The sequence below is a fragment of the Hakea prostrata genome, chromosome 5, assembly GCF_041222555.1.
Source record: "Hakea prostrata isolate BN-2017 chromosome 5, UWA_Hpros_2, whole genome shotgun sequence".
Lineage (NCBI taxonomy): Eukaryota > Viridiplantae > Streptophyta > Magnoliopsida > Proteales > Proteaceae > Hakea > Hakea prostrata.
In genome coordinates this window covers 50,530,439-50,548,063 of record NC_142604.1, presented here as the reverse complement: position 1 = coordinate 50,548,063, position 17,625 = coordinate 50,530,439, and the positions used below count along the sequence as shown (strand labels likewise).

The following is a 17,625-nucleotide window of genomic DNA, read 5'->3' as shown; positions in this document are numbered from 1 at the left end:
ATTTCTACATGAGCCAGGTCATGTTCACATATGTATCAAGTTTAAGAAACCTACTGGCAAATTGGAAAATATTAATAACCAATTGAGCAGTAAAATGATTCCATGGAAAATGTTTGGCATCTTCATGATAATAGGGAGCAGGTTATATAAAAGCTTAAAGTAAGATCATGCACATAATTCATGAGTATTCTATTGAATTAATTGGATTAACAGTTCTGCTCAAGATTTGTTTACAAAAAAAGAGGGATCATCAAATCAAAATCGACAGCAAGTAACTGGGGAGAAAAAATCTGCAAAGACATTCTGAGGTTTTGTTCCAGTATTTTGTATCTGGTCCTCAAGATAAGTTTGTAAGGCCATCAATCCTTGGCTGTATCTACTGCAACTAAAATTCTTCTATACAGGTTACCAATCAAATGCATGTCATGACGGCACTAAGACACAAGGCTCCCCAAAATTAATAGTACCGCAGAAGAATATAATCAGGATATGAAGTAAAAACTTCTCATACCATGCATTTACTTAACCTAGAAGAAACGGCTCAGTTCCATAATCCACCAGGTGTCATTCCTTCCACTTGTTGACATACCGTAAAAATGCCAAGGCCGGGTTGACCCTTTGAGGGACACGTGTTGACCGTCGGAGCACTGCCTCTTCCAATGCAGTCTTTTGAGCAATATCCCTTGACCTCTTATGCAATGCCGGGCTGTGAAAATGCAAACAGCATTTAGTTAATCATGATTGTGGAATTTGTAAGGAATTAGTAATACTGGCCAATTATGGAAACCATAGTAGCCTGTCACAGCAAAATGTGGCAATAGCTGCCACAAAAACACACACACAAACCAACCTATTTAATGGGTTCAAAAAAGTTCCAAACAAGTTTAAAGGAGCAAGTATCACATCAAACAGAAGGGGGCAGTGGAGGTTAGTATCACCCCATACATTTCTTCCCCACCAAAAAAAGGGATTGAAGAAATCTTCCTGTGTGAAGTGAGGGATTGTAATCTCATAATCATGATATTTAGACAGGTATTCAAGAACCAAAATTAATCTGATTGATCTAAGAATAAGACTTCATTTTCAATTCGAAAATTCTCTTGGGTTTATATTTATAGATGGTTACATAGCCTTCCGATAGGATTCCTTGTCAGAATAGGATTTGAAAACCAGCTTGACTTAAGACTTGGACACGTAAAACATTAACGCACCTCCAAAGCATGGAGGCCTCACAAGCTAACAAACTTGTCTATTAGAAAGATTACTTTGCCATTCTAACTTGAATTAGATCAAATAATACATAATTGAACCAAAGTTGAACCATTGGTTCAATTTACTTGACCAAATGACTTGAAAATAAACTAGATATGGTGATTTTTGTACTGACGTCATATGCCCATGTTTTAGGACCATTAAGTTGGCCAATTACAACGGAGACCCATTCAACAAGCTTAACACCTAAATATATCAATCCTAGATTCTTCCCTAACAAAATAATGACCTCTTTGGTACTGGATCTGCATCAACCTTGCTATATACTATGATGGGGGGGGGGGGGGGGGAGAGGAAACCTAAGAAGACTTGTATCTATAAAAAAAATTAAAAAGTCAACATACAGAATTTTTAGCTGAAGTGCAAAAACAGAAGCTGCTACCAGAACTATGAACTTCAAATGAGGGACAGTCCCACCAACATTTTCAGAAATTTTAAACCAAAGATATTGCTAAAGACAAGGATCAATCATCCATGGACATGAGCAAATCTCTACCATATTGATTCAATACAGGAAACTCACCTTATTTTGTCATAGCACTTCTCAAGCTGCTTTTTAAGAGCCCTCTCTCTCTCCCCCTTACAATTTAGTGAATCCATCAATGCATCAAGCTGTTCAGTAAAGCCAAGTTGTAATCATTTAATATTTGTAAAAATAAGCAGAAATTGGCACTGACATACTTGTGTGTGTTAATGATATAAATACCTCTTCCTTCACACTGTAGTATCCCCAGAGCTTAGAGTCAGAACTCTCAACAAAGACTCTCCCATCACGCCGGAAAAACCAATACCTGTTATAATTTCTGTCTTTACCCAAAGCGTTGGTGCGAATAAAGAGTTTCTCCATTTCTCTCTCAAGATGTTCCTTCTGTAAAAATAACTGATTTTATGTGAAAGGGGATGAAAAGGATTTGGAGGACATTTAACAAGAGAAGATTAGTCATACCCTCAGCTCTTTGCTTTTCTTCTCCTCAGCTTCAGTTTCTTTCTCCTTCCACTGCAGTTCTTTATTTTGTTTCTCCATGTTAGATGGAAGTTGCATACTGCCTTTAGTGACCTTTGAATTCTTCTTTTTCTTGTTAATTTTCCCTGATGCCTTGTTCACATAATGACTTTCACTGCATAAGAGCAACACTATGAATATAACTGCCTTCTTTTATCCAGAAGTCAAATAATAGCAACCATAGTTATCAAGGCGACAAAAGCATTAAGGGCCTTCCAAAGTACCTTGACAAGAGGGTGGCCGTGTGGCATCTCCTCAATGAACAAGGCATTATAGTGTTACTTAAATAAAAAAAAATAAGAAACAAAATAAAAATGTTTGGAACAGATAGCACATTAAAATTATATAATTTTACTTGTATGTTGAATAACAACTAAAAACAAAAAGGACAGCCATCTGGGCCCACCTCTTCTCTGGACCCTGCCCTCAGCTTTCTCACCAGCCCATTCCTCAATCCTTTCCCCTCCCCTCTGGCTCCTGTTCTCCTCCCTCTCGGGCCCTCCCACTCCTCACCAGTTCCCCCTCCCCCCCAACCCAACCGAGGATGCCATCATCTCAATTCCCTTGTCTGTCTCTGGTCATGAGTGTTGTAGAAGAAGCAACCGCGCCAATAAAGGGAAGGCACCAAATCGGTGAAGATTTTATTGTAGATTATAAGCCACCGCAAAATAAGAAAAGAAAAGGAAAAATCTAAAAAATAGGTGCTGACCACTTAGCTTTCCTTGTTGCTAGGCTCGATGCCTCTTTGGTTGCTTGTTAGTTGAGCCCTTTGGCTCACATTGTTTGGGCTTTGCCCCTTGTATCCCCTCTCCCACTTATTTTAATTCTCTTTGGTAATGAATTTATTTATCCATCCAAAAAAAAGAAAAAGAACACAAGCATAAATTAGGCTTTTTCTTTCTCTCTCTTTTTTTTTTTTTTTTTTTGGGGGGGGGGGGGGGGAGGGGGGAAGGGGTTGGGTTTGGGAAGGAGGTTAATCAACAATGTTTCAAAGATTTAAGAGAAAGAACATAAAAGATATTAAAGTTTTATGGTGTACCAAAAAAAGAAACTACTAAAAAATATCCTACCAATGCTACGAATATATATATATATATACAAAGACACCCCCCCCCCTGGCGCAAATGCTAGATATTCATTCTGAAAACAAATCACCAAACAATATCATCATTCTACCATAGCTATATAGCATATAAATATGTTTCATCTCTAAGAAGTTTGACTGGTCAAATGAATTTATTTTCCAATCAGACCTTTGTATTAGACAAAGGCATAAAGCACAAAACCAGCTACCTAACATATCCAAGATTGATTAAATCCCTCGTTAAAAAAACGTTAATAAAAAATAAAAGACTGCTTAAATCTATTTATACGGAAGTTGTTATGTTCCAATCGACCTTATTTGGTATGGACGAATGATCTTAGAACTGCTCTAGTGGAAACCTTTTTTCAGATATCAAAGCAAACAAAAATGTTAATGTACTTTTTTGTTTTTAGCAATGCTTTACCAATGTAAGATTTATGGAACTCTAAAATTTAAGACAAAACCCTAGCATTAGAAAGATTTCACCTACAGTTGAAAGTCCAATTTGAGTCCTTGAACTGGAACCTGACTGCTTACCCTTTTGGAATTTTATAATTTAACTTTTTGTTGAATCCAAATAGGGTGTTATTTGTGCATTCATGGAAAATATCTTAAGTCTACCAAAAAAAAAAAAAAAAAAAGGAAAATATCTTAAGCAGATGATATTTACTAAAATGAAATTTGGCATAAATAAGAGTCAATATCAGATATATACTGCAAGGCACCTCATCCCCAAGAAAAATGCCTGAAGGCCTAGGTGGCACGTTGATAACCATGATGGGAACTCATTGTAGTCTTGGCAAATAAAAAGGAACTTATACCTATTTTCGGATGCATGATTCTGCAGCTTCCCACCTTTTTTGGACAAGTCTCTAATTGTTCCATTGCCATCACCATTATCAGATATGTTCAAGTCATGTCTGCCATTCTCCAGGAGATCACCCTCTAGTACTTTGCTGTCAGGATCTGCTTTCAGAAGTCCCTTCTCTTCTCTCCTCTTTCTACCTTCCTCCAGTGCATCTCCCCTCTTTGCGGCAGAAAGTGCCTGATGTTGTTCAATATACTTATCTAACTGCTCCCTAATAGCATTAGTTGCAATGGTTTGCTCAACCAGCTCTCGCAAGATAAACAATTTAGCTTGAGGATCTAAAAGGCCATAATGACCCCGTTTTATTGTTCCTATATGAGTGGATAATTCTGGTATATCTTCCATCTCTAAGAAGTCACACAGATAGTCCATCCAATTTGTTAGTGTAATCTGAAACAAGAAGCATAAGACAAGCACAAAAATAATCAATATCGGATAATCTCTACTATAAATCAAAGAACTATATAACAAGATTATGCATGTATATTTGAATAACCAGAAATTCCATAACAGAATTTTTCTACCTTTGATTTCCGCCTTTTTTTCTGTATAACCATGAAATAGCCACCCTCATCTTTTATTAGCAAACGAAGAAGTGCCATATGTGATTCCACCATGAGGGTAAGATTGTTATCCTTGTGACAAATTGCATTTTCTAAATCTTCAAGGGAGAAAGGCCACAAATTCAACAACCTTGCAAATGAAGAGCAGAAGTCCCAAACCATTAGAAGATCCCCAACACAAGCCATTGGAACACCAAAGTTCCTAGATGGAGAAGGGCGATCAGTGAAAACAGGATCATCAGCTCCAGGTTGAACCAAAAGATCATCAATAGGGTATCTAATTGGTTCCTTGTTAAGGGTTTCGATTTCTGCACATTGAGATGTCAAATGAAAGCATAGTCAGATGATAAATCAATCAGACAACTTACTGAGTCCAGCTAACTCTTCAATATTAGCCCAACAAAAAAAAAAAAAATTTGTTCTTCAACCAAACAAATGTGAGGTTATTTTTGAGGTATATATGAATGTATCAATTCTAAGGGGAAGAAAAAGAGAAACAGATCAGCTTCTCTAATTTTCAATAAGATTTGTCATACTTGCTTCACTAACAAAATTTTCATAAAAAACTATCAAAAGATGTCACCATTTTTGTCAAATTAGCAGGCAACAGAAGAACAAGCACCTGCAAACAGCAACCAAAAGTTTAATACTACACAAGGACAAGTTGACTAGACAGATACCTTTCCTTGCCTTTTTTCCATTGACTAAGCCGTTAGAATTTTCAGTTTCCAGTTTCTTCCTTTTGCCAGTCCCTGAGTTTTTTATATCCTGAGTATAATGAACAAAATAAATCAGAACAGTAATGAAATTATAAATTCAACCAAGAGAATTTAGAGAGCGAAGTGTGTCCAAGAAATTACAGAGGCAGTTTTCCTGGATTTATTGCTTCTGGAGATTTTTTCCCTCAGCTCTTCTGGTGGTTCCATGGAAACTCCATGCTTCTTTGCCAGTTTATCATGAACAACCCAGGGAAAACTTCTTGAAGTGGATTCTCTAATATATGACTTGAGAACTTCTCTAGTGAAAGGCAGCTTCTTCTTTATCAGATCAGCTGCATTTACTACTGAATTACTGGTTACATTCTTATCGTCGTCAAGCCATCCTACTTCAAACTGAACTTTTTCAAGATCCTCATCCCGAACTTTCAGTATTTGGCATGGATGAACAGAGCCATCTTTTCTCGCATATACCTCCAAGCCCTCTATAAACTGATCTTCTAACTTCGTGCAGATTGATTTTACAAGATCTCTTAACTTGAGCATGCCTGCAAAGATCTCTCAGCATTATGAAACTTAATCAAATATTATTTCCCAAATCCATATAACAAAAAAATCTAGTTACTTGTAACTGAACTTTACCTGGATTCCCAACTTCAAATTGTAAAGTCTCAATTCCCCCCCCCCCCCCTTTGGAATCTACAATTTTCTTAATTTAACTATGAAAATTGCAAACCAGGATAAAGAAACTGCTTATATGTTTCAATGCAAACTTGACCTCAAAACAGGGCAAAAACCAGTGGGAGATCAATTGCATCAGATCAGTAAAATAAGGAAAATTAAATTGAGTAACTGGATTTCTTTTATTTCTCTTTTCTGTTTTCGTATGAAAGAACACAAAAGGATAGGAAAGACAAAGAAGGGGGTATTGAAGGGGCACTCTCTCAGTCCAAGGTTCTTAACCCACAGTATCACACTGTTACTTCCTCTCACAGGTTCAACCTTAACACTCATTTCTTTAATCTCTGTCCCCTTTTCTGCTCAGCCACGTAAAACTTTTTTATAATTGACTCATCAATGCTTACAAAATTAGCAGCTTCCATTACTGTGATGAGATTGCATGGTTACTAGTAAAACTGAAAAAAGAACTTGAATAGTAACTTATCGGACAACAATAGTACATGATTTTTATAACTAAATATTATTTTTGAATTGAAAATAATTCAAAGGCTGATTCTCTCTCTTGTAGACTCCATCTTTCTCTGCACCACCTTTCATTTTATTTCCTATTTTTTCCCCTCACTCCATCCCTAAAACCTCTCTTACCAATTTCTCTCCTAGTTTCTGTTAACACCTCTCTCCACTATTTCTCTTTCGTTCCACTAGTCCAATTCTGATGCAAAACAACTAGCATGGAACTAGGACTAAGTGAATCAGCAATGGACCAGACGAGCTCAAGCAAGCCCATTCAGTTCAGATGGTCTTTTAGAAGGGCCAAAAAGAAGTCAAAACACTGTTCACGTGAACAGTTCACTGCCCATTATTTGGCATATGGGGAACAGATAACACCCCTGCAAATCCCAATCAATCAAACACCTGAACTGCTCTCTCCCATGTAACCACCTGCAGTCCTGCAAATTCCATGTATGGCATGGTATTTTTGAATGTTGTTCATAAACTCGATGAGATAACTAGGTGATCACAGATAGGAGGTCTAGGTTAAGTTTCTAAGAGATTAGGCTTGGTTTCTGGTTCTAGGGAAGTTCCTTGAGAATAGGGAGAAAAGTAAAATATCTCCAAATGATGAGTTAGAACTTAGAAGGACCTTTGCGGCTCAGAATAAAGCGAAACTAGGATCAACTGTAGGTCTTAATACAGGGCAATGCTCTCAAAGTTTGACCAGGTATGCAAGGTTGGTCGAAAAGTTATTCAAATTCTTGAATCTTGGTCCAAGAATTAGGGCTTCTGCCAAAGAACAGCTAAAACTAGGCTTTGGGTTCTCTGTTTTAGCTGAAAATTGGGTTGAAAATCAGGGTCCTGGTGATGAGTGGTGAAGCTGTGTCTAAAGTATGAGGGAATTCTGAAGGTTGAATATTCTGAAAAGGTGGCCGTCAGGCTAGATGGAAGGGTTTATGATTCAAAAAAAGCTTATGGGGAAAGAACAGGGCCTAGGATTAATCTCTCTTACCTTGAACAGAGAAGAATAATGGTAGATAGTATAGACTGGTTCCACAGTCAGCAGCTGAGGCAGTAATGTGTTGGGTAAAGGAAATTATGGGCACTTATTGGAATTTTGGGTCTGAATTTTTGTATGAGTGATCTTTGTGGATCCTATTTGGATTCTGAAAAGTTCCAAACCCAAGCACCGTAGACCCAACTTGCTGCTAAAGAGTGGTATGTACCAGAAATTCCTTCTTCAATGACTATCAAACTTTCTTTTAAATCCTCACCCCAAAAGTTATAACACCCCATATTCTATAAACCCCAAAATGTTCAAGCATTTTATGTACATTTTTAACCTTTAGCAATTCATTTACTAAATGCCTCCTTGTCATCAACTTTTTTCTACCAATAAGGCAAAATGATATGCCTTATTCAATTTTATCTATCCATAAATTGTTTTTGCACCATCATCTATCCCTGTAGACCACAGCTTCAACATACATCCATTTTTTTTTCCTCCACACAACCAATGAACCCTTTTTATATTCCTAAACCAAGTGATCATGGTTCTGGTGTCTTTAGAACTAAAACTACCAGAGAAGCAGATATTACAACCCAAAACAGTAACTTTATATCATCTTATGTGGTTCACTTCAACCTATTTTCCAACCAAATCCTGAGATCAGGAGATGGACAACAAACCCCTGACCATCTTCTGAACTCAGTATATGGGAAAAGAAATAGTCTTTTACTTTTAAAATCAATCCTTTAAGCTCATACCAACATGATCCATCATTGTAAAGGAAAGAATATGGCAAACTCCATTTCCTCAAGTTATAATGGGTTATAAACTGCTGTTAAGATGGAATCATGCCAACTCTAGCCCACTGAACAACAAGCCTTAAAAATATGTTGGCATCAGTTGGCATGATCTCCATAATTGATGATCTCCATCTCAACATAGTACTTCAGGACAACTCATCATTTCCCCCCATGTTGAAAAAAATTTGTCCACAAGTTCTGCAAAATGAGAGCATCAACACCAACTGACTGATATCCACAATGTCTACTTTGATGGGGTGATGATCTAACAAGTTTCAGGGTCAAGTGAAACTATCTGCCAATGATCATTAGAAAACAAAATCTCTTCAAAAGGAATCCGATTGTGGGGTTTCACAATTGAAATTGAACCATCAATCAATTCTTCAACTGCAACTTTGGACCATTTTCTTTTCCACATCAGACTAGCCTTCTAATGACTGTATCATGCTTGACATACTATTATAGGACTAATTAATGTTGGCAAGCACCCGAAGAAATGTCATCAGTTTAGAAAGTTCTGTCAGCATTTTATGAAATCCATCACTAAATGAAATGAGTGAATCATGTCAACTGATCTCCATGTAGAAGGTTTCTGGTAACAATGGCAGAATTGTAAATAAAAAGAATTCAAAAAGGGATGGTAGAATCGTAATATTGGAATTCAAATAGAAGCAGAAAATAGAGAATGTTAGTCATATGTATCGGGAGGGGAAAACTAGAAACAAGTGGATAATTTTGGATCGAAGGGAATAAAGCAAAGGGAGGGGTTATTTAGGAATAACAAATAATAAGACAAGGAAACCAAGAAATGGAAGAGTGGGTAACATGGGAAAACGGTCCTAAAGATGAGACAAATGATAATACAGAGATAAAGAGAAACTGGAGGATCAATTTAGGAAAAGAACATAATAGATTCACAGGTAGGGGTAATGTGGAGTCACCAAATGGGACTTGGACTGTTACCCAAAGCAGAAAATAGCAGAAATGAAGAGGACAACAGGACCATTCTTCCACTGCCAGAAAATCCAAAGAGGAATTCAGTGAGGATGATGCTGCTACTTGTTGACAGATGATTGAGCTGCTGTGTGGTAATAGTGTTCAAGGCCATTAGGGGAGCTATGATGTAAGGAGAGATGCTTTTATGAGGAGATGATCCAGGAGAGCAGCTGCCAGAATCAATTACAATGGGATTCTCAAACCAAGTAGTGCTGCTTGATCTGATGCAGAAACATCACCATATTGGTCTTCTTTCCTCAAGAATAATCTAGGATATATATTTTGCCTTTGATTTCTTGGTTCATTTTGTAATTAACCAATTGCATGGGCCTAAAATATGGAACAAAAGTAGAAAAGGAATAATTTTTTTTAGTTCAGTTAGAATCCTATTTTGAGTCTGCATCCTCCATGTTTTACCCTTCCTAGTCAACTTTACACTACCTAATACATAAAGGATTGGTTTAGGCCCATTCATTTGAGTATAGGAGTTTATCTTGGAGTTGGATTCTAAATTTGAGTCCTAGTTTGAGTTCGAAATTGTCATCCATTGTGGCTATAAATATAGAAGTAATTGCTCATTTGATCAATGACTTGATTAATTGAATTTTGGTTTTCGTTTATTGTCACCTGTGATGTACAATGGCATAGCATCACATGACCATCTGCTCCTTTCTTATGTGATTTTTTATCTTCTCTTTTTCTCTTTTCTTCTCCCAAGAATATCTTTTCTCGTTAGACCTGATGTTCAAGAATATATTCAACAAAAGTAAGTTGAATTATCCTCAATTCTAGTTCTTTTTTCCCTAATCCTCTGGACTTCTAAATTCCCCAACCCTGAATTCCTCTTCTAATCTTTTCATTTTCAAACTCCCAAAAAAAATCCAGCTTAGACCTAAACCTATCTAACCATTAGAATGGTCCAAAACTTAAGAGATCATCCCCATATATCATTTTGCCTGTGTTTTCACCAAGTTCCGCCATATTCAAATAACTTCTCCTCCCATAACTCAAGAACCTACCCCATCCATTCATATTCCCCATTACTCAAAATCTCTTCAAAGCTATCACCCACTGTAACAACATTCTTATGTATCCCAATCAACTACCCAAAATCTTAAAACCCTAACCCTTACTTTTTGAGTTGAGATTCTAGAAGACTAGCCCCTGGTTGATCCTCTCCAATCTAGGCTACATCATGATCTCTCTTCCCTTCTTTCTTTTAGTGATACAGTGAGATCCTTTTTGTTTCTCTTTTCGAGTTGCTGTCGGAGAACAAGCACATATGAAGTTGCAGGGTCAAAGGGTGGGGGCTGCCACTAAAATCACCAGAGGGATTTTGTCTGTTCTCTTGTACGGTGAGATAGAACGGGAAGAAAGTAAAGGTCACGCAAGAAATGAAGAACAGGGTTTTGAGTTTGTGGGGAATCGAAGTTGGGGGCTACACAGTGGAATCAAGGGATATGGGTGATCTTGAAAATAAAGGAGATCCCAACCCCAACCTGCTCTCTTCCCAACTGCAGCTGAGAGAGAGAAGAAAGAGCTAAGAGAGAACAAGGTTTCAAGGAAGGAGAAGAGGTGGTGACACTGTCATCTGAAAGAGATTGTCAGATTGCTGTGGGTTGTGGGTGCTGTAATATGACAGGAAGATACTGCAGGTCTTTCATTTTTGTCTTAATTCAGGCTGTAGTTATAGTGAGCAAGAAAGGAAAAGAAGCTGGGTTAGGTTTAGCTGAGTATGAAACGAAGGGGAGGCATGGTCACTGGAGTTGAAGTCTTCTATCTTTTTTATATCTTTTCATTTTCACTGCTGCTAGTAGCTGAGCAGTAATTGTAGAGAAGAAGAGAAGAATGGGGTGAGAGGTTAACAAGGAGGCACATAGGAACTTTGGCTCTAATACTATATTGGTGCAGAGTGCAGACCTAGAGGGTGATCTCCAACAGTGGGGAGAGAAGAGAGCACATGCATACAACGGGAGATTTATATCATAAATAAAGAAAATTAAGAGACTCCTACAATAAAACCAACCCTCTAACTAGGAGTCTAGGACACTAACTCAATCAAGGAAACTAAAAGATTAGAAACAACATACCCTATGCAGCTAACTACTTATATCTATTTGGATACTTAACTGGTTCTGAACTAGCAGTGCATATGACATTTAACATGAGGATGTTGGCAGACAGGAGAAACTCAGAGGAGTCAAGTCCACAGTGAGGCAGTGACCAGCCATGTCAATTTGTACATAGAGAGCCCTACAGATGACATAGGTTCCCATACCCACCAAGAGGTCCACAACATCATTATGAAAATGAGGAAGAAGGATGGAATGGAATATTGGGATGAAATGATGAAAAATATTTCACAATATCCAACAGAGGTTGAATATTTATATTAATGGTCCATAGCCTGATATAATAAATGAGGTGACTCTACACACTGTGAATCCCATTGAGCAACCAATCCAGTTGGCAATGGAATTAAAATAGTTAGGCACCATCCCCTACAACAAAAACAAAAGCAAAAGGTCCCAGTCTGCAACTTTGAAGAAATTTACAGATAGGGGGCATGCACCTAAATCTGTCCATTCCCCTAATGCATCTGGAGAAAGCAGTCTCTTCCTTATCACATCCAAAGATTACAAGGGGATAGGTCTTGCAATTGAGAGTTCTAAGGGAATTGAGAAAGTTGTGTGCCAGCTTTGTTATAGTGTCGGATATTATGCCTACCAATGCCCAACCCATAATCTCTGTGCTAGAATCAAAGAGAGTGAAGAAGAGTCAACACATGTTGAAGAAGAATGACACAATGTTACTGAAGACAACTTAGCCTGCAGTCTGTTCCATCCCACCTTCTCTGCAGTTTATGAATCTCCCGGTTGATCCATTCCCCCTCTTTCCATCATTCACTTATCACATATTTATAAATGCAATCCAGCTTCATAAGTTGGGTATCAATCATCAGGATTCCATCATATTTGCAGCATCACTGACCACCAACAGGGTTCCACTCAATCCTGATTTGGGATCATTCTACTAGGTAATTTGTCTGTAGCCACCTAATTACTAAGGCTCTGTATGGTAATGTTCAGAAGGGGGGGGGGGGGGAAGAAGGGGGAAAGAAAAGAAAAAAAGTTTCTGGTGTTTTTCAGTGTTTTCTGCAGAAACAAGCCAAACTGTGTATGGACGTTGCGGTTCGTCTTTCTATTTTTTTTGGCAGAAACCTGTTTAGCACACTTTTGACCTCAAGGTAGAAACACAAATTTGGCATTTCTACAATATTAAAAAAAAAATGTTTCTTTAAGTGCAGGGGACAAGTGTGCACTTCACTTGAGTCATAAAGAAAGAAGAGAAAGGGGGGGGGGGGAGAGAAAAAGAGTTCATTTGTATACAAAACATAACATAACTCTTAAAAGAGTTTGTGAAACCTTTGTTGCTGCGAAAACCCTTTTTTTTTTTGTATTAGCTTATAGTATCTAAAACTTAGTAACATGCAAAAAACAGAAAATTTGTGCCCAACCTTGAAACATGAGGGGAAAAACAACAGAACCGGTACCATATAAAGCCTAATCTGGTGGTTAGGTGATACAATTTGGTTGTCTAAAACCAGCCCCAAGTGTAGGAAGGAATCCCTAAACCAGCACCATTAGGTTTAGGTCAGGTCACCAACAGCTAAAATTGTTTGTTAGGTTTAGGTTATTTTAATTTAATTAGCTTATAAACTGTTCTACTTAAATCATATTTGAAGTTGTAATTCCAATGGGAAAGCAGAAGTTAATGTTAACATGAACATTTACCATGAATAGAAATTGTAGTCCTAATTGAGTCCTAGTTTTAGTCTAAGTCTTATGTCAGCAAATGTGGCTATGTGTATTGATGTAATAGCTCAATTGAGCCCACGATTTGATTAACAGAAGTTTATTTTGGGTATTGTTGCTTTGTAAGTTAGTTTTACTGATTCCAAATATCCCTCCTACGATTCCCCTAAGCTGTCCCATTCGATCCCCATTGCAGAAGCTCCAAGATTGTTGAAAATTCTCAAAGTTCAAGGATCAACTCAAAACATTCCACAGGCAGTTCTTCAATAACAGTGAGTTCTTTTTTTAAGTCCTCTAAATCCCAATCTCCTACTTTCACATTTTTTTCTATTTTTCTTGAATTTTCTTGAAAAATTCGATGTCAGATCTACACCAATGTAACCATCATATCTGTCCCAAACTTTAGGAATGTCATCTCCCCAACCCTAGTGTCTTTTGATCTTAATTTCAACCTTAACGGACCAACCAAACCCAAGATCTGCCATTTTTGTTATTGTCACCATATTTTCCCTCCAAAATCAAGAAACCCAATATCTCCCAATCCACCCATCCAAAGTCATTGACACTTGAAGAGATCTCAAAGGACCAAAATATAAATTCCTTTCAGGTTTTATCCAATTCCCCCAAGTTTTCATACTAACTCAAATCTACTCCATCTCAAGGAATTTATCAACTCCAATGGGATGATCTACGTATCCTTCATTGTTGATACCCTAGATATCCTTCTATCTTTAACCATTAATAACCTATCAAACAAACCAAACCCCAACCAAGGAATTTGAGCACAATTATTACGAACCAACTAGGGAACAACCAACCATAAATCCTAACCAAGCCCCAGTTTGGGCCTTGAAATCAAATCTAGTCTTAGAGATCCTTGAAGCTACAGGCTTATTCAAGCAAGCTTGCACCATGGGGTGAAGCGACAGGCTTATTCGAGCAAGCTTGCAGCATGGGGTCATATCTCTCAACTCAGCCATTGGAAATCATTCAAAATTTTAGTAGTGTTTAATCATCATCACATCCTCATTCATTATAAGTTAGGTAAAGGTGTACAAGATGGATTGACTAAAAACCCCAAGTTTCTAATTTCTATGCTCAGTAGCTAATTTTGTTTTTTGGGTATCAGTGGAGCACATAATAAGCAGACTTACCCCCACTTCAAAAAGTGGCTGTTTCCGACCTTGAACCCACTGCCACTAGGTCAACTACACCACGATCTGTTCTCTATAACCAAAATTGATGAAAAGTACCATGAATGAAAATCAATTGATGGATATTAAATGGTGGACACTGAGGAGCAACAGATATCATAAGAAATTGTACACTTGCACATCAAATCTATCAAGAAATGGAAAAAATAGGAATAAACATGTGTTCTCCAGGTGAAGGATTCTTACTGAATTGGATCATATGTAAGACAGGTGTCATTAGTTCCTTTGGGAACTGTTGGACCTTCTCTGTTCCACGTTGCTCCGAGACCAAGGCCTCTTCATAAGTTAAGTTTGTTTTCCCAGTAACTTTACATGTCCAGACTCTTTGACGGTATAGATTAATCCGTCGCAGATATGATCTGTTTTAGGTCAAGGAAGCGTAGAGGGGAAAAAAAATTTAAGTCCTTCAAAATGAAGAACTTTTGATAATATTGCAAGTAATGCATGTTGGAAAAAGTTCAACCCAGAAAAGCCAGCAAATGCTAATATCTTTCATGAGAACATAATGCATCTTAACAGACGTGAGGATACTGATATTCACGAAATATCTCCTTTGTAAAACGAACTTGGAAAACATGCTCATTACCCTCCAGATCATTGGGTGGTACCACCAGGGAAAAAGGCTTTCTTTTGAAAAGAGGCATTTGAATTCAGGCTAACACCATCCGCAAGGACCACAGAAATGATCAACCTTGTTTTGAAGTTTACCTCCTGTAAACCCATGAAGAATCAATATCAAGTGATGCTCACACTCTGCAGCAAATACACTTTAGTTCCAATTTCCTACCCACAGAACCTTACTACGATAACCTTCACATTGTTTGTAGCCCAACACAACAGAAAAATGCTACCATTTGGTATTTACTGGTGTTTCTATATGCCTAAAATGGACGCAGGCAATATCCACAAGAAGATTTCAACATTGCCAACAGAGAACCACTCGACAGATGGAAATGTCAACCCCAGCCTTCCTGCTTCTTAATATTTACTCTTACAAAAACTTAGTGTGGAAGCGTGACAGGAATTGAGAATGGAAACCGAAATCAGAACAGAGAGCGTCTCAAATCTCAATTCAAACTTTACAATTCGTTACAAAGAAGTAATCCGGAGAAGACAACGAAGACAAATAAAATTACAAAAGAAAAGAAACCGCATTTTTAACTCAGAAGCTGCAAAAGAATGGTAATAAAAAAAAATTTTAAAAAAATTTGATAACAAAAACAAAACCCTAAATGATATAGTAAGATGAAATACGAAAATTGTTCCCGCCTCAACTCCAATTTCATGGAGAAAACATCCAATTCCCGCCAAAACAAAGCAAGAACCCAGTTCAAAGACATGAACAACCCAAACCATATAAAATAATAAAATCCTGATACAAATTGCAGAACTTTGACCATTTTCGGCACTAGAAGCTTCAAATAAGAGCTCTACCAACACTCAGTCACCAACGAAGCTTCAAGCGCAATTAAGAATGCAGAAAACAATCAAATATAGCAAGCAAAAACCCAATAAAGTGAAACGAAGCATCAATGCTGAATAGTTTGAAAGCACTCTGACCTAGAACTCGTTGAAACACGCACCGCTTCTGTCCGAAGACATTCAAATGAAAGCTCGTCAACCGGAGATTCATTCAAAAACATGAAACAAACGAGATAATTGTTGGAAACGAGCCCGAGAGTGTATGTATCTTCAACAGAAGAAACGAAGACGAGCTAACTATGAAGAGGTCTCCTATTTGAGTTTCTCTCCTTTCAGTATTTCTTTCGGGGAGAAGAGAATACCTCTGCGGGCTTCGCTCGTCCCCTCTTCTCGGAAGCGAAAAATATTATATATGTAACGAAATAAAATTAAAAATTAAGTATATATTATGTACCCAAAGGCTTACAACGCCGTCAGCCTAGGCTTGATTTCCTGAAACTACACCAAGTGGGACCCGTGACATGTGCGGAACCCATGGATGTGATCGAATGGCTTCGAATTACTTTATAGATTCCATTTAAGTGCTAACGATGGAGTATCTGATTTAAATTTCTGGAGCTTGGACGGATTAGATTGGTCAGGTTATAGATATAGCCTGAACAGCGGAGCAACCAAGCAGACGTAACCCCAAAAGTGAGTTTTTCGGTTATTTCTCACAGAAACCGTCTGATACTCTGATAAGGTCCACCTAGATTCCCCAAATGGCCTTTTTCTTCTTTTCTTTTTGATAAACTTCGCCAACTGCATTGTCACACACAAAAGAAATGCCACGTGTTGCCTAAGAGGGCCCATAATAGATGCAAATGATGACGTGGCTGTCTTAAAACCCTTTTTTACTTTTTTTTACCATTTTAACCTGCAAAAACTAAGAGTGCTGTGATGCGCGAGTAAGAAAATATGGCTGACTTTTACCAAAAAAAAAAAAAAAAAGAAAATATGGCTGACTAAAGCTGGTCACATTGGGCCAGGCTTTTCAAAACCTAAATTCCATGTTTGGTGAAGTTTCTATAACCTAAGGCCCATTGACTAAGCCGAAGCCCAACTCAGCTTTGATGGTGGGCTAGGATATCTCAGCGTAGGACCAATCATGTTCTTTCTTTTTTTTCGTCCAATAGAAGATTCATATTAGATACTCCAAGAAAATGCCCTTGAAGCCAACAAAGTTATGATCCAACATGAACAAAGGTGGACAGTTCCCAGACCCTAAATAAGTAAAACGTTTTAGCCCCACGGGCTATATAGTCAGCATAGATATTACAATCTCTACTAACAAAGCTAAAAAAGACCGAATTAAAGGAGTTTTTAAGTCTAAGAATTTCATCTATCAAGCAAGAATATGCCCAATCCAAAAAGTGGTCACTACCATTAATGGCATCAATCACAGTCTTGCAGTCCGAATGTAGAACTAACTTAGTGATTTGCAAATCTCTAGCAAGTAGCAAACCATTCCGAACTGCTTCCAACTCCACCATTGCAACCAAGAGGTTCAAACCATGACATGATTTTGCTGCCAAAAAACTTCCATGAAAATCCCAAATAATACATCCTCATGTTCAATTTACTCTAGCCTGACCTGATTTACCTTAAGAAGTCCAAATTGTGTGAGATTGGTCCTGATTTTTGTGAA

The 17,625-nt window shown here is 37.7% G+C and overlaps 1 protein-coding gene across 2 annotated transcripts; it reads right to left on the bottom strand.

Annotated features, from left to right (window-relative positions):
• Nucleotides 1-40: 40 nt before the first annotated feature.
• Nucleotides 41-16,323, bottom strand: LOC149016383 (uncharacterized). 2 transcript variants are annotated; one of them, XM_089154527.1, is made up of 11 exons: nt 16,077-16,323; nt 15,048-15,227; nt 14,703-14,875; nt 5,651-6,054; nt 5,471-5,558; nt 4,752-5,098; nt 4,181-4,617; nt 2,219-2,390; nt 1,979-2,140; nt 1,796-1,884; nt 41-706 (listed from the first exon to the last, which is right to left on the bottom strand). In XM_089154527.1, exons 2-11 carry the CDS (start codon nt 15,158-15,160, stop codon nt 565-567), a joined length of 2,127 nt encoding a protein of 708 aa, XP_089010653.1. In that variant the 5' UTR covers nt 15,161-15,227; nt 16,077-16,323; the 3' UTR covers nt 41-564. The 2 variants fall into 2 exon arrangements, with proteins under 2 accessions (XP_089010653.1, XP_089010654.1); XM_089154528.1 differs by having other exon boundaries at nt 16,100-16,323.
• Between the last annotated feature and the right edge of the window lie 1,302 nt (nt 16,324-17,625).

What these genes read in the sequence shown, in the direction of transcription:
- LOC149016383 (XM_089154527.1), bottom strand. Translation starts at nt 15,160, where the DNA reads ATGCCTCTTTTCAAAAGAAAGCCTTTTTCCCTGGTGGTACCACCCAAT. An exon ending in CTTACATATGATCCAATTCA is followed by an intron (nt 6,055 to 14,702) that starts GTAAGAATCCTT and finishes AGATCTTTGCAG; the next exon opens with GCATGCTCAAGTTAAGAGAT. An exon ending in AATCCAGGAAAACTGCCTCT is followed by an intron (nt 5,559 to 5,650) that starts GTAATTTCTTGG and finishes CATTATACTCAG; the next exon opens with GATATAAAAAACTCAGGGAC.